The 15,688-nt window shown below is 33.0% G+C and overlaps 2 protein-coding genes across 2 annotated transcripts; both read left to right on the plus strand.

Annotated features, from left to right (window-relative positions):
- The first annotated feature begins 3,023 nt into the window (after window positions 1-3,023).
- On the plus strand, window positions 3,024-7,600 carry LOC137805961 (uncharacterized). Its single transcript, XM_068605837.2, has 2 exons — window positions 3,024-4,382; window positions 7,288-7,600. Exon 1 carries the CDS (start codon window positions 3,052-3,054, stop codon window positions 4,375-4,377), a length of 1,326 nt encoding a protein of 441 aa, XP_068461938.2. The 5' UTR covers window positions 3,024-3,051; the 3' UTR covers window positions 4,378-4,382; window positions 7,288-7,600.
- Window positions 7,601-8,149: 549 nt separating this feature from the next.
- On the plus strand, window positions 8,150-13,919 carry LOC137808288 (PI-PLC X domain-containing protein At5g67130). Its single transcript, XM_068609320.2, has 9 exons — window positions 8,150-8,458; window positions 8,538-8,660; window positions 8,738-8,875; window positions 8,981-9,079; window positions 9,312-9,615; window positions 9,706-9,929; window positions 10,037-10,123; window positions 11,223-11,602; window positions 13,647-13,919. The coding sequence occupies exons 1-8, from the start codon at window positions 8,258-8,260 to the stop codon at window positions 11,436-11,438; spliced, it is 1,392 nt and encodes a 463-aa protein (XP_068465421.1). The 5' UTR covers window positions 8,150-8,257; the 3' UTR covers window positions 11,439-11,602; window positions 13,647-13,919.
- Window positions 13,920-15,688: the final 1,769 nt, after the last annotated feature.

Here is a 15,688-nt window from a genome sequence, read left to right on the forward strand (position 1 = left end):
TTATTTATAATTTTCTCGTTTGTCATCAAAGTGCGTGGGATTGACGTTTTGAACTCTTAAATGAAATACCATTCACCTATCTTCTCTAATCGTTTAGTTGACAGTTAATTTATGTATAAATAGGACAAACAGTTAGTTTATGTATAAATAGGATAAATCCTCATAATTAACCTAGAGTTCAGAGTTCACTCAAATATAACTCTGACTGTAATATTTGTTCATAGTGAAATTTGATTGTAGATTGAAATTAATCAACATTTCAATTCAACCATATTAAATTTCTTATGTATTTTATCCATTACTCTTTTTATTATTTAACTATTTTTGCGGATTATTCATTATGATATTTGATATTTATTTTACGTTTTCCACTACTCTTCTCGAGATGGTGGAATAAAATCATGATTTTAGTTTTTAAGTTTGAGTTTTAATTTCTGTAAATTTGTATATTAAATGAGTTGAAAGTATTTTTTTTAATTTTTTATATCAGTAAATAATAAAATGAATAAAAATAATAGTTTAGAAGTATTTCAACCCGTATACAAAAATCAAGAATTACAATAACAAATAAAGAATGCAACTCAAATAATACCAAAAGCAGCACAATCCTAACTATTAACATGAACCCCACTAACTAGAGCTACAGTAACAAAGCCATAGTTACAAAGGATCCTAAAAACATAAAAACATAATTGTTAGTAGACTTAATTGAGGTATTAACTACTTAGCAACAGTACAACATAAGAAAATTTGAGCATATGAGGCTTAATCTCCTTCCCCTGCCAACTCTGATTTCTATTTCTTGACCCTGCACCACCCCTAGAATCTTGCATTTCTGGTTCTTGCACGGTTGCAGAACTTTGTGGCAAGCTTAAGAATCTTCCTTCCTCTATGAAGTCCTCCATCCTTCCTCTTTTCCTTCAAGACACCTCTTCTACTCGCTGCTATTTCCTTTTGAAAGCTCCCTAGTTTTCTTGCAAACCGATTCTCCATCCTTACCACACATTCCCTTTCATGCTTATTTTCTTTTTGTTGCCCTTCTTATACTGCATACATACACATAAACCCTTGTGTAACACCATTCCAATACAAATTCTCAAACTAATTACACATAAGCAATCACAACTAACCGAGTCAAACACACTACCGTACATCAACATAAATATCACAAGGAATATAAGCAGTTTAGAGGATATAGTACCCACTTAAAGTAGGTAAAACTAAAGAATTTAATCTTCCTCCTCATGACCAAGCCTCTAATTATGCTAAATTAAAAATTTCTTCAGAATCCACCACCCTTCCCTGAATTTTTTCTATCTTTGATAATGTATAAATTATGGATCACGAACTAAGTATGAGACAATATGAAACTAATTTTAATCTTAATATTTTTAGAAATTTATGTATGTTCTTTTTCAGTTGAGTACTAATATATTGACATCGTCTGACGTAATACACATTTGATGCTGCTGACGTGACTATGACGTGACAAATTCAAAATAAGGTAGTAACGTGAATGAATAGTGAGGTGCAAGCTTTAAATTAGGGTTAAAAGAATATATTACACTGGTTCGTTGTAACAACCGGTGTAATATATTATTTTTTTACTCAGAACATATTACATCGGTTAAACCATCTAACCGGTGTAATATATGGCCCATATTCAAAAGCTTTTAGAATTTTTTTTCATGAAAAGTGGGTGGCCATAAACGTCACATAAGTAACCACTTACAGACATACAAGCAACCAGTTTTGCGTGTATCAGTACATGTGGAGGAACTTGTGGCTAGGTAAGCAGTTTTGGCAGGGTGGTTATCCAATTCTGCCATGGATGTAATATATGACCCATATTACATTGATCAAATCATCCAACTGGTGTAATATATGACCCATATTAAAAAAAATGATTTTTTTTCATGAAAAGTGGGTGGCCATAAATGTCACATAAGTAACCACTTACAGACACACGGGTAACCAGTTTTGCGTGTGTCAGTACATGTGAAGAAACTTGTGGCTGGGTAACCAATTCTAATAGGGTGGGTATTCAGTTCTGTCATGGGTGTTAATATATGACTCATATTACACTGGTTAAACCATCCAACCGGTGTAATATATAAAAAAATATTTTTTTTTCATGAAGAGTGGGTGACCATAAACGTCACAGAAGTAACCACTTACAAGCACACGGGTAATCAATTTTGCATGTGCTAGTACACGTGGAGTAACCTGTGGTTGGGTAACCAGTTCTGGTAGGGTAGGTGTAATATATGGTCCATATTACACTGGTTAAGCCATCTAACCGATGTAATATATGACACATATTACATCGGTTAAGTCATCTAACTGGTGTAATATATGACCCATATTACACCAGTTAAGTCATCTAACCGATGTAATATATGGCCCAACAAACACAGAAGCAGCGGCGACCGCACAAGAAAGACGTTTATGATTTGTGTTTCGCTTGTTCTATTGTTTGGTTGTTCTATTGCTTGGTTTGTGCTTCCCGCTGCTTCTTTCTACCTCCCTCCCTCCGACGAGGTCACTGCTTCTTTCTCTCTTTCGTTCGAAACTCTCCCGCTTTCGCTTCCGCACTCAAACGCTAAACTATTACACTCTTACAAAACTGTCACACCACTCCCATCAGAATTACAAAAAATCCTATTGTTACATCCTCACCCAATATCACGTCTGCGGTGTCAAGTTTATGTTAGTTGTCCGAGTAAGTTAACAAAACATTTTTCTTTTCAGTTATATATTATTGAACTTGCGAATACGATGTGGAATTTGAATTCAGACTTGAAGTGTCTTGAGGTGGTGGAACTTAAGAGAGAAGAGCATAAGTATGGTGTGTAATGGTTTTCATAGTTATCTATTTGTGGTTCTTCGGCCATCACACCACCTAGGAGTTTTGTTCCACTTTTGTTTCTCTAACACGCCTTTGACGGCGCCTCAATCAAAGAGACATTGCTTTCTTATAAATAACCTAAACTACTGATCTTCTCTCCCTCACGTAACGTAACTCAACCAAGATTCACAAAACCTAACACCATGGAAACCGTCCGAGTCATCTCCACCACCACAATCAAAGCAACCGCTCACAATAACGATAACTCACCTCGTAAACTCCATTTAACTCCCTGGGATCTCCAATTCCTCCCTACTGAAACCATCCAAAAAGGCCTTCTTTTTGGCAACGTAAAACTCACACCATTCCAAATCCAGCACCTCCAACACTCCCTTTCCTCCACCCTCGCCTTCTTTCCACCCCTCGCAGGTCGTCTCGCCATACTCCAACATCACCACACCATTGTCTCATCCCACATCCTATGCAACAACGCTGGAGCACTCTTTGTCCACGCTGCTGCACCCAACACCACTGTTGCCCACATCCTTCACCCCAAATACGTTCCTCTCATAGTTTCCTCCTTCTTTTCAACCAACGGAGTTAAAAACTACGAGGGCACCACACAGCCATTGCTGGCAGTTCAAGTGACGGAGCTAGTTGACGGCATCTTCATCGCCCTAACAGTCAACCACGTCGTTGCCGACGGCAAGTCGTTGTGGCATTTCGTGAATTCCTGGGCTGAAATCTCACGTGGCTCTCTTCAAATATCCAAACTCCCTTCTCTCCGCCGTTACTTCCCCGATGGCATTGATCACCCCATACTCTTTCCCTTCACAAAGGAAGAAGAAAATCAACGCTCCTCAAACCTCAAACCACAAACTCCACTTGAGAGGGTATTCCATTTCACCAAGGAAATAATTGCGGCGCTGAAATCAAAAGCTAACGCAGAGGCCAACACCGACAGAATATCTTCTCTGCAAGCGCTTCTAACTCTCCTTTGGCGCGCTGTGACACGTTGCAAACGCGTGGACGCGCAAGAAAATGTGCATTATGTGTTGTTCATTGGCGTTTGGTCGAAGATGGTTCCACCACTGGCAGAGGGTTATTTTGGAAACTCGGTGATAGCCACTGTTGTCACCATGAAAGCTGGGGAACTATTGGAGGGTGGGCTGGGAAAGGGGGCTTTGGAGATGAACAAGGCGATTTCTTTGCACTCTCACGAGAAGGTGAAGAACCATTATGAATCTTGGGTGAGAAGACCAAGGCTTTTAACGTTGCCGAGTGGCGTGGCTGGTAGTAATTACTTGATCACTAGCAGTTCCCCGAGGTTCAACATATTCGGTAACGATTTTGGTTGGGGAAAGCCTGAAGCAGTTCGAATCGGAGGTGGACCACACAAACGTAACGGCATGATTACAGTGTTTGGTGGCGCTGAAGAAGGGTCCATTGACATTGTAGCGAACCTTCCTTACTGGATTTTGGAGGCCATGGGAAATGAACCAGAGTTCATGGATGCTGTGTCCATCTAACATGGGTAGGGCAAAACCTTAGTTCAGTTCAGTCCCTGTCCAATACTAGTTTATTTTATGGCTTGTTTATTTCTTATTTTTCAAGACTATATCTTCTTTTATTTAAAGAAAAAAATGTTCCATGAGAAAGAGACAATTGTTTAGTTTTAAAAATAATATAATACAATATTCTTTTTTACTTTAAAAAAAAAATCAATTCATGTTCTTCATTCCTTTGTCTAATTTATAGTTCTCCCTTTCTCAATTTTTCAAGAAAATTAAAAACCGAAAACAATCAAACACATCTAATTTTTCATAAACTATATTTGGCGCCTTCAGGTGATTTTTTTCATAGTTATCAAAAATGGGTAAAAGGTAATATATATATATATATATATATATATATATATATATATATATATATATATATATTGACTCTTCTCTTTCTTCTCCGCCCTTCAATGGGTTACTTGTCGTTTCTATCCTTTCTTTCTTCAAGGCTTCTCACTCATCGAGTTATCCAGTTATACTACAAAATATTGACTTTATCAACTTTATTCAACTTTTGCTATTTGTAATTTTATTTATAAAATTCAAACCTTAGCATGAATCAATTGATATTAGGCTTTACTTTGAGTCTTAGTAGAATTTGCATTGGGCTTGTCAAGCTAATTTTAGGGTATTTCTTCCTACACCCCTACATTTTTCTTCCTGCACCTTACATTCTATGCAATATCAGAATTATCCTTGATAATTGATAATTTTGGATGATTTCAAAATAAGAGTTCTGTAAGCAAAATGTATTTTTAAAATAGGAATTTTGTAAGCAAAATATGTTTTCAGAATAAAAAATTCAAAAAGGCAAAAAGTTATTTCGGAATATCATTTCCATAACATATTATATTATTTTAATTTCTGGAATAGTAAATCCAGAATTCATAAAATGTGTTCTGAAAAGTATATTGTGAAAATATTTTAGAAAGAATAATCCAAAAGTCATTTTTAAAAGAGGTAAAATGATCTTTTCTGATAATGATGGGATGCAGGAAGTCATTTGTTGGGGGTGTAGGGAAAAACAACCCTAATTTTATCTTCTGCATGGGGTTTTAGATTTAAGTTCTTTTTATTGAACTTATTTAGAGTCATGTAGTCGTTATGTCGAAAGGTGGAATGGTTCATTCTTCACAGTTTTTCAATCTATCAACATCTTTAATAGGATATGATAAACAATAAGATAAGAAAATTATATCCTGTGCAACAAATAATTCATCAAAGTTTGGTTAAATATTATTTTGTTTTGTCCAATTATATTTTGACAATTGATGACTCATATTTGTATATATACATTTATAACTTTGGTGCATGGTTAAAATACTTTTGGTATGCTTTATTTTAGGACTTTTTACCATTTCTTAATAATTACAATAAAATAAATTGGACTTGTTGTGGATAAATGTTTAAATTTCATATTTATAGATAATTTGATACTTGTCTACTGTTTTGCCCATAATTTATGTAATTAGATGTTTTACATTCAGCAAAATGGATATATGATTTGCTATATTTTGAGTTCCTACTATTTTTTATAACTTTTTTAAAGTTAAGAAAACTTTTTTTAATATCTTATGTAAGATTAATGTTAAAATATTCGTGATTGGATCTCATTATTTTAGTAAAGGCCCATAAATAATATCCAATATTGTATCATTGATCAAATATATAAATAGACTAATTAAAACTTGATTAAAGTATCTTTGACTCATATTTCTAATTTTCAAAATTAAGCTCTCTATTTTCTTTTCTAACTTTTCTCTTTGTGATCATCTTTTTTTTATTCTTCTTTGTTTATGACTATGGACTTACATTCCTCTATGCAATCTTAATTAATTATTTGCTATAATTTCATGATTAATTGAAGGTTAAATGTCAAATTACTTTAATTCATTTATTAATGAATTTTATTCTTAATCATTAATTTAAATTAAGAAACACTATTTAAGTAAACATAATTCAACTAAAACTTAGGGAGTTATTCATTGTAGAAATTTTACTTAAGTTAATTATTAGTCAATTTAGAATTAATTATTTGATTATGATTAATCTTGAATTTGTGGGAAGAATTAATTTGTTTACATTATCTACTTTTACCTTTCTTAATTCTCTTTTTGTTTCAATTTTGATTCTATTTGCTTTAGTTGTGTTTTTATTACTTATTTTGTTTCAATTCAAAAATCAAACCCCTATATTTCTAATGATAGTTCGTATACATATGTATTTAATAAAAATGTTGATAGTTATTGATTCTATAAAAAAAGCTACCATTATTTATTCTTACATTTTAACTTTTGATTGAATATTGTTTCAGGAGTTATTATACTTTATCAACCAAAAGAGAGTTAAGAATTTAAACTTAAAAGTAATGAACGGCTTAGAAGATTTTAAATATCGACTATGTGGGATCACTAAATTTAGATTCAAAACTTTAAACTCGTTTTAGAATGGATGTAGATTAAGTTGGGAAACAAATATTTTAGGTGAATTTTTTATTTAGTTCTTTTAATAAAAATTTCCAAAAATAAAAAACCTGTTTTATTAACGAAGTTTAAAAAACTCCTTTATTTTTAAACTAAAAACTAAAATTTTATTTAATTTATTCATATATTAAAATGAATATGTTAGTATACCGACAAGTCTTGAAATAAAAGTTTAAAATTTGAAGATTTGATAGTCTAAACAAACCATTATGCATAAGATGATAAATGATGAAGGTGATATTTGTATTTCAACTTGGATTTAAGTTGTAATTTTTATAGTTACTGAATTGTAATTTATTTGATATTTCATCATGTTAATTAGGTAGTGTTCTTAAAAAAAAGGATTGAGGACACTTATACAAACTTCACAGGTTGATCTCTCGAATTGGGCTTTCAGGTTTGGGTTGTTGGCTTCTCCTCAGGCGTTGCTCTTCAAGTTGGGCTTTTTGGTTTCTCCTCTCAGGCGCTCAGGTTGGGCTTTCGGCTTCTCCTCACAGATGGGTGTGTGTACCTGCAAGACGCTCCGATACCAAAGTCAGAAGTAGTTTTATATTCATCAAATAAAATTCACTCTTACTTACCTCTTAGGTTGATCATCTATTTATAGGGTTTTCTTATTGGGCTTATACTTTATTTGAACATTTCTTTCCGCACCAATTTATTATTTTAAACATACTCATTAATTTGTACTTTTATTGTTCTTGGCATAACCTCTCGGTGTATTATTTCGGTTATACCTCTCTACCCTAATAGTAGAGGTAGAAATTTCATTTTGAAGTGTTTTGACCAAGTTCAAAATGAGTAATATTAAGATCTTAGTTTGTTAAAATACTTCAATTCAAATTTTCGTTACATAATATTTTTGAATATTTTTGAGAAACATTCATCAAATGATAGTTTATTTAATTACATCAAGTTAATTGTGAATAAATTTGACATAAATGTCATTTTTAATAATAGTTACATCAGACTTTAAACTTAAAGAAGAATTTCATATATTTTTATTCAAAGTTGTCTTTTTAATTTTAAAGAAAAATTTATTTATTTTTTGATGCTTTGTAATCACTATTAATAAAAGTAAAATATAATTATTGTCGTATTTTGATCTATTTCTTCCCGTACTAGTGTTTACCCATTATCAATGTATTGTTTTGTCCACAGTAGAATGAAGAAAAAGATTGAAGAGACCGATTCCAAATAAAAATGATAAACTATGTAATAGAAATAAAAAGATGTATCTTTAATTTAAAAAAATAGTTAGAAAGATTCCAAGTGAAAACGAATGTGAGTAAGAGTGGTATAAGTTAAGAAGATTCAGACTCTTTTAACTAAGAGTGGGGTTGGTTTAGCACTGAGTAAGATTTTGTATGCACAGCACAACTAGGATCATTGCACAGTGGAATTCTATTTTCGGTTTGAAGTTCGAACCTTGTGGCTACGCAGGTTTCGTCCTCCTAGGTTCTGCTATGTGCTCGCATTCCCCAAACTACCGTTCAAAATGCAGAGCTCCTGCACCTGTCGTCATCTTCCTCATCTGTTTCCTCTCCTTTACTAACATCAATTCCCAGGTTCCCCTTCTCTCTTTCATTTCCCTTTCAAACCAAGAGATCCGTGCAAATTCACTCTCAATTCAACTGAATTTGACAGGTTTTGGAAGCATGTTCAGCTGCTACGGATTGTGGGCCAGGTCTCTTCTGTGGCAATTGCCCCGCTTTGGGCTTGAAGCAACCCATCTGCACCAGAGGCCGACCCACCCTTCCCACACCCATTGTAAGCTTCTTCCTTTTTCCTTTGGGCTTCTCCAACTCCAATTTTTATGTGATTTTCCCCTCTGGGACACGCTGCAGGTCAGTGAGTTGCCCTTCAATAAGTACACTTGGATTGTGACCCACAATTCCTTCAGCATCGTCGATGCACCGCCTCTGCCCGGTGTTCAGAGAATTACCTTTTATAATCAAGAAGACTCTGTCACTAACCAGTTGAGGGTATGCCAAGTGGAGAGTTTGCTTGCTTTTCTTCTTAATTTTTTGTTTGGTTTGTTTTAATTGCTTTGTGATGTTTCTTATGTGTTTGTTTTGTTGATGGTTTAGAATGGAGTGAGGGGACTGATGTTGGATATGTACGACTTCCAGAATGATATCTGGCTCTGTCATTCATTTCGCGGGCAGTGCTACAACTTCACTGCATTTGTAATTTAATCCTCTTTTTTACTTATTTATTGATTTTATTTTAAGGTTTTAATTGCTATCAAATACGACGAATGTGGCTACAATTTAGTCTCATTGCAATTGTAAACAATCCAAAAACCTTGATGTTGTAACCCAAAACGCGGTTGTCTACCGTTTTTTAAAACCTTAAGCGTGCTTTCTGTGGTTGCATTATGATTGGACATGGCTTAACATTCCTATTAAATGTTCTCAGCAACCAGCTGTTAATACTTTGAAAGAAGTGGAGGCGTTCTTGACAGAAAATCCAGCTGAGATTGTCACCATCATAATTGAAGACTATGTGCACACTCCAAAGGGGTTGACTAATCTGTTCACAAGTGCTGGACTGGATAAGTATTGGTTTCCAGTGTCCAAGATGCCAAAAAAGGGTAACGATTGGCCCACTTTGACGGAGATGGTTCAAGCAAATCACCGACTTGTTGTTTTCACTTCAGATGCTTCAAAGGAAGCAGATGAAGGAGTAGCTTATCAGTGGAAGCACATGGTTGAAAATGAGTGTAAGCACTATATCATTTAATTATTTAAACATGCGTTATCTTCTTTGTACATGATTTGTAACGACTAACTCATAATTCACTTGCCATCAGCTGGAGATCCTGGAGTGGAACAGGGTTCTTGTCCACACAGAAAAGAATCAAAGGCGTTAAATTCTAGAAGTGAATCACTTTTTCTGATGAATTACTTTCCAACCTATCCAGTTGAAGCTGATTCATGCAAAGAGCATTCAGCTCCACTTGCTGAGATGGTCAATACTTGTTACAAAGCTGCAGGGAATTTGCTGCCCAACTTTGTAGCTGTTAATTTTTACATGGTATTCCTTATTCTGTTCTGGGCTGTGAATTGAAACTTAATTATTAATCTGTATACATCATATATCTTGCAATTGTACTTTGGCATTCTGACTGAAACTTCATGCAGAGGAGTGATGGAGGTGGTGTTTTTGATATTGTGGATAAAATGAATGGCCACACATTGTGTGGATGTAGTACAATCACAGCCTGTCAGGTTTGTCTGCTTTTCTTGTTCCGATATGTATTTTACTGTATGCCATTTGTTCCTGAATCTTCTGTATTCTGGTATTCTTTATTTCTGTATATGTCTGTTGTAATTATGAAATTTTGCATACAGAGCGATGAAAAGGGAATGAATCACTAATTTATATTAATTAAGATGTATTACATTGTATTGATGTTTGGTATGTTACAAAATTTATAGCACCAAATCCTATTTATACTAATCCTAATTAATTAGAAAAACAAGTTGTGTAAGGAGTTAGGGATACCAATCCTAAGAGATAATGTGGAAATAGGGAAACTATTGCTAGTGAAACAGTCTACGACATGATAACATATTTTCATATATTTTAAGAGTGTTCATTCCCACACTAGTCTATACGTAAATAGATGTGAAATTGTACTCAATTAGTCTTTGGAATTTCATCTAGTTTACAAATTTCAATTCACTTATTCTAAAATGTTGACCACATAAACAGTATATGAGACTTTCAGATGATACTCTTTGAAGACTGAATATGTATCTGATGCACGTCAGGTTGATTTAGATTTTCCTTCCAAATATAGAATTAGACTAATGTTCAATTAGTGACCATATTTAAAATTTCTCTACATTTTTTTTCAAATTTAAGCATGATTTTTTGTATAATATCTTGCAATCGACAATCATTCTAGAGACAAATTGATCTTGACTTGGACGATGAAAAGAATGGTTTAGTCACTTGTGTTGAAGGTTATATGTATAGAAAAAAATGGTTGAATTTGATTATATCTCAAAAAATTTCTAAGCTATTGGAGTATTTCACAAAGAGGGAACTAGGTAGTTTTCCATGTTCACTCCCAAAAATGGTATACCTAATTCAAATCTTTGGTGCAAACTAATTATTGACTTGTAAAAGTCAATATAAAATTAAGATATAGTCATCATGTGTATTCACCTCTTGGAAGTTAAGTTGTGTACTTGTGTTGTATTTATATGAAATGGATGAATACATGGCTTGGATGAATTTCTTGGCACAGCCTCTACCTGTATAGTTTAATGAAAAGCAATTTCTGGTAACGACAATGACTTTCTTACTTCAATTTGGCAGACGGGTGCACCCTTTGGATCTTGCAAGAATATTTCTGTTCCTAGTACAAGTCCAGTGAGTAATACTGCTGGAAGCTTTACTGGATCTGTTCAGTTCTCTAAATCAGCTTCATCTGTTCATCATCCAAATTGTTTACATCTTGTCGTCCTTTACTTCCTACAAAGTCTTGTTGCAGCTGTGATGACTACGCACTGTTGCCTGACATATTTAAGCTAGTCTTTCAAGAGGATCTCTAGTATCTTGGCATGGAACTGTTGCTAGGTTAGTAAAAGTAGATATAGACAAATTTCTGGCCGAGGCTATGTTCAAGGATCAGTGAAATCATTTGAGTTGATAGTCATGAGAGACCAGGAATATTTCTGGAGCTATAAGTAGTTCAGGTATGTTATTTCTTGGATGCACAAATACAATTATGGATATTGCCATTCTGGATGCATACAGTATCTCTCTTTTCTCTCATTGCACTTATTTGTTTTCAAATTTGCAATAATTGTGTTGGCAAAATTACTTTCCAGATGTTGATGTTAATAAGGTATTGGAGTGAAGCAACTGACCATTCCTTGATTAGATGCTTGGTTTTATGAAATTTAATTCATTTGAGTGTTGAAGATGCTACAAATTCTACGAGTTAAAAACCATCTAACCTAAACACTGCCACCAATCTCCACATTCAAGTTTGATTGGACAATTATTCTCTACTGTTTGTAATTCTGGCTGCTATATAAGTTGGTAGCTTTTTCTCTGATTCTTATTGATTATGAAGCTTAGTGGCAGAGTTCCTTATGGCATAGATGGAGTATGTATTATCATTGTTGTTGTGGCTTACTTGAGTTGATTTTAAAACATAGACTGTTAAGTCTTTTGATGGATAGTAGGAGCACTGATTGTATGTTTTAATGATTGTGCACAACGTGACATGACATTGTTATGCATCAAATTGTGAAATTATGCCATTTTTCCTTTTTTTCCTGCTTGTGTATATTGGTTGAGTGAACACATATAGTAATGCATTTGGTCAAGATGGAAAATGTGACTATGAAAAACAACAGTCAAGAATTTACTGTGTCTTAATGAAAAATATATCTTGAGATTGTTCATGTTAACGATATATTTTATAGCCGTGTCCTTTCTGTGCTCAAAATCCTATCCCTGGATCCCCAAATGCTTTGTCCTAGTATTACAGAACTTTTCCTGCTTTTTTGAGTAAATCTTTGCATTTTTGTTTGTTGCTCCATGGTAGTAACGATGACCCTTAAATGTTATATTTTATTCTTTTTTGATGGTCACTTAGCAACATCGTAAAAGTTTAGTCCTCCTAAACTTCCATTGAAATCATGACAACACCAGACGTGTATGGCTATTTTTCCTTAATTAATTTTTTAAGGGAAACTGTCCTCAACATGTTGTCATTCTCATTGCTAGAAACTTGGACTAAATAATTGTATTGTATCTCTTTATATAAAGAATTCTTCTAGCAATCTATTTTTCCTGGAGATTTGTCCTTTTGATGAATTGCAAGGTGCCGGTAATTTTTATTTGTAAATATATATGATATCATTTTTTGTTTCCGGCAGTATCTTGTTATGATAACGGTATGTTTAAATAAAAATTTTCTTAAATAGACAAGACAATAAAAGGAAAAATGAAATATAATTTTTTTATAAATTAAAATGCAATTATGAATAAACTATGTGGTAGTTTTTTTTTTTTTTTATATTAGCTTTTCTAAAGATGATATTTTACTTATGTAATATAAGTTAATTTTAGCTTATGAAAGATTTTTTCTTATTTTTATTGTTGTAAATACCTGTGGACAAGTTTATTCAAATATTTCGGAATTTATTTTCTCACAATCTCACTATTTAAATACTCAGTTTGGGTTTCTTGATACTGTTCTTTTAAATGTTGAAAGAAAAGAAATTGAATATCTTTTCATGATTAAACATTTGTGAACTATTTTGCTCAAAAGTCCTTCGAAGGATAGATGAAGATTAAGTATGATAGTTACATAACTCTGTTTCAGTCATATTTTTTACAATATGTGATGGATGGTGATGGTGATGATATGATGTTGGTGTCGTTTTCCTGAACACCCCATGATGGTGATTGTGATGTTGATATTTAAAACAGTTGTGTCTTTCACTATGTAAATTTTTGGCGACTGTAGTTTTTAACAAATTTAATTCTAGTGTAGTTTTTATTTTATTTGTTTATTTATCTCTGATGGTTCCTTTGCTTTGATCAATCGTTATTCTGCAAATGCTTTGTGTCTGAGATGGTTATGCTTAACGTTGTTGGCATTGCGTTAACTTTCAATAATCTATTAAAATCTTATTTTTGTGTTATCTTGCACATTTGTAAATACATGTGACTTAATTATGTTCCTAACTAGTATTTTGAAAAGTTTTCTGCTTTAATTTTCAGGCTTTGTACTAAGAAATCATTAGTCGACAACAGAGTTAGGATAGAATGGCTAGAAGCTCCTGATCCTTGTTAAGGTTTGTATTTATAAATGTATCCCAATTATTCATATGTCCTGTCTTTCCTTCCCACTACTACAGAGCATTGATGTTGAAACAACCCAAGTGACAGTGCTTATAGATATTTTACCAAATTGCTATGTCTATAATAGAAATGGATGGAACACAGACAATTTAGTTTCAGACAGGAATTTGCACGTGATATGCATTGTTTTTACTGAGGAGTTCTTTTATCGTTCCTCGTATTCATTATTTACTGTACCCAATGAAAATATGCCCAACATCTGCAGTTGAAAAAAGTGCGTATTGAGTTCAATTTAAAGTTTTGCCTGTTTAACAGATCAATTGATTGCAATCATGTGGGTTTAGGGACTTTATTACAATTTGAGTTATATCATTGAAAATAATTAAGTTCGAGAAGAAGCATGGAAATAAAATAAAACCACAAATTCAAAATACAATAAGAATGTCCATTAAGCCGAAGAACTCCTAAGTCAAATTCATAGATATCCTTTTCCAAAGGTTAGCCTTCCACTGACCAAGAGAATTCCATGCAACATTCAACATCTTGCATAATTCTAAATGAGTGAGAGGCTGATCTCCCTTTGCTAAGACAACCCTCCATGAAGGTGACTCTTACAAGCTTCAATATCCGCGCAAGATAAACCTTTTTTAGAAATTTACACTGCAACAAGATCTCCTTTAATACAAGGAGATAAAAAGCTGAGACAAAGGAATATCACGCGAATATACATTATTTAAAGCTTGTGTGACTCAGCGCAAGGCACAACCACTCCAACAACTCCACGTCACTGCAGTAACATGGATGATGCAATCAGATCACACTGCAAAATCCACTGTAGCCAATCCTAGGATACAAAGAATTATCACATTCTTCGAGATGAACAAAAATAAATTACTAAAATAAATACTCATGTGTTGTTCACACGATTTTGTTTCGAGAGAACAGTTAAATTAATGCACAACTTCAATTAGAAGAAGAAAAATAAAAAAAATTGTCTTATAAAACAAAAATAGTTAAAATCGTATATATATAAATCAACTTCAGCTGGTTTTCTTTTATATTGAAGTTGTACTACAGCCAATATCGTGTGTAGTTTCTTACTACTTTATTTTTCAAATATTAAAAAAATTAGATAATGATACATTTAGAACTCACATTTTTTATACAATCTCGATATAATTGTTTTAATATTTTTTATATTATTTAATTATAAATGTATTCTTTATATTTATTTGTATTATAATTCATCATATAAAAAATTATATACAAACTCTCATGTTTCATTTCTCAAAAAAAAAAATAACTGCGAACAAAAAGCTACAAGTGGTCAGAATGTTACTAATATAAAAACAAAATCAAGAACAGTGTGTGCAAGCATAAATCATTCAAGAAAACTATAAAGAAAAAAAGAAAAGAAAAAGGAAACGTGGAGCCCAATTACCCACTCGTGCTTTCCATCTTATTTTATGGTATTTTTTCTTCTTCTTTCATTTACTATTCACACTCTCATAAAAAAAGTGTAATAATGACAATCAATTATAATACGAAAGAATGAACACCATTAAATTAGTATCACTCTATCAGCCTATCAGATTTGATAGCTTAGAAGCACCTCATTGGTGAAAAAACTGTCTTATAACATACTTTTATATATATAATTGAGGTTGTTGTGTGGAAAGTTCAATGTTAAGTGAATGATGGAATAAATAATTCACAGCCACATGGTCTGCTTGTCGAAGACTTTGTCCTATACAATTAAAGTAAAGATTTTTTTTCTATGCATTTCGATTCCCTCTCTTTTCCCAAAAGATTTGCATTATTCTAATCTTCCTAAAACCATCATACACTACTTTATTCAATAAATAGGAATGCCAGAATATTAATTTAGCATAGGAGAATCTCCAACCACTAAAAACAGCTTAATTTTACAATTTATTAAGAAAACCTCAATATATCATATT

This window comes from Phaseolus vulgaris, chromosome 3, assembly GCF_051622355.1.
Source record: "Phaseolus vulgaris cultivar YP4 chromosome 3, ASM5162235v1, whole genome shotgun sequence".
NCBI classification, from domain to species: Eukaryota; Viridiplantae; Streptophyta; class Magnoliopsida; order Fabales; family Fabaceae; genus Phaseolus; species Phaseolus vulgaris.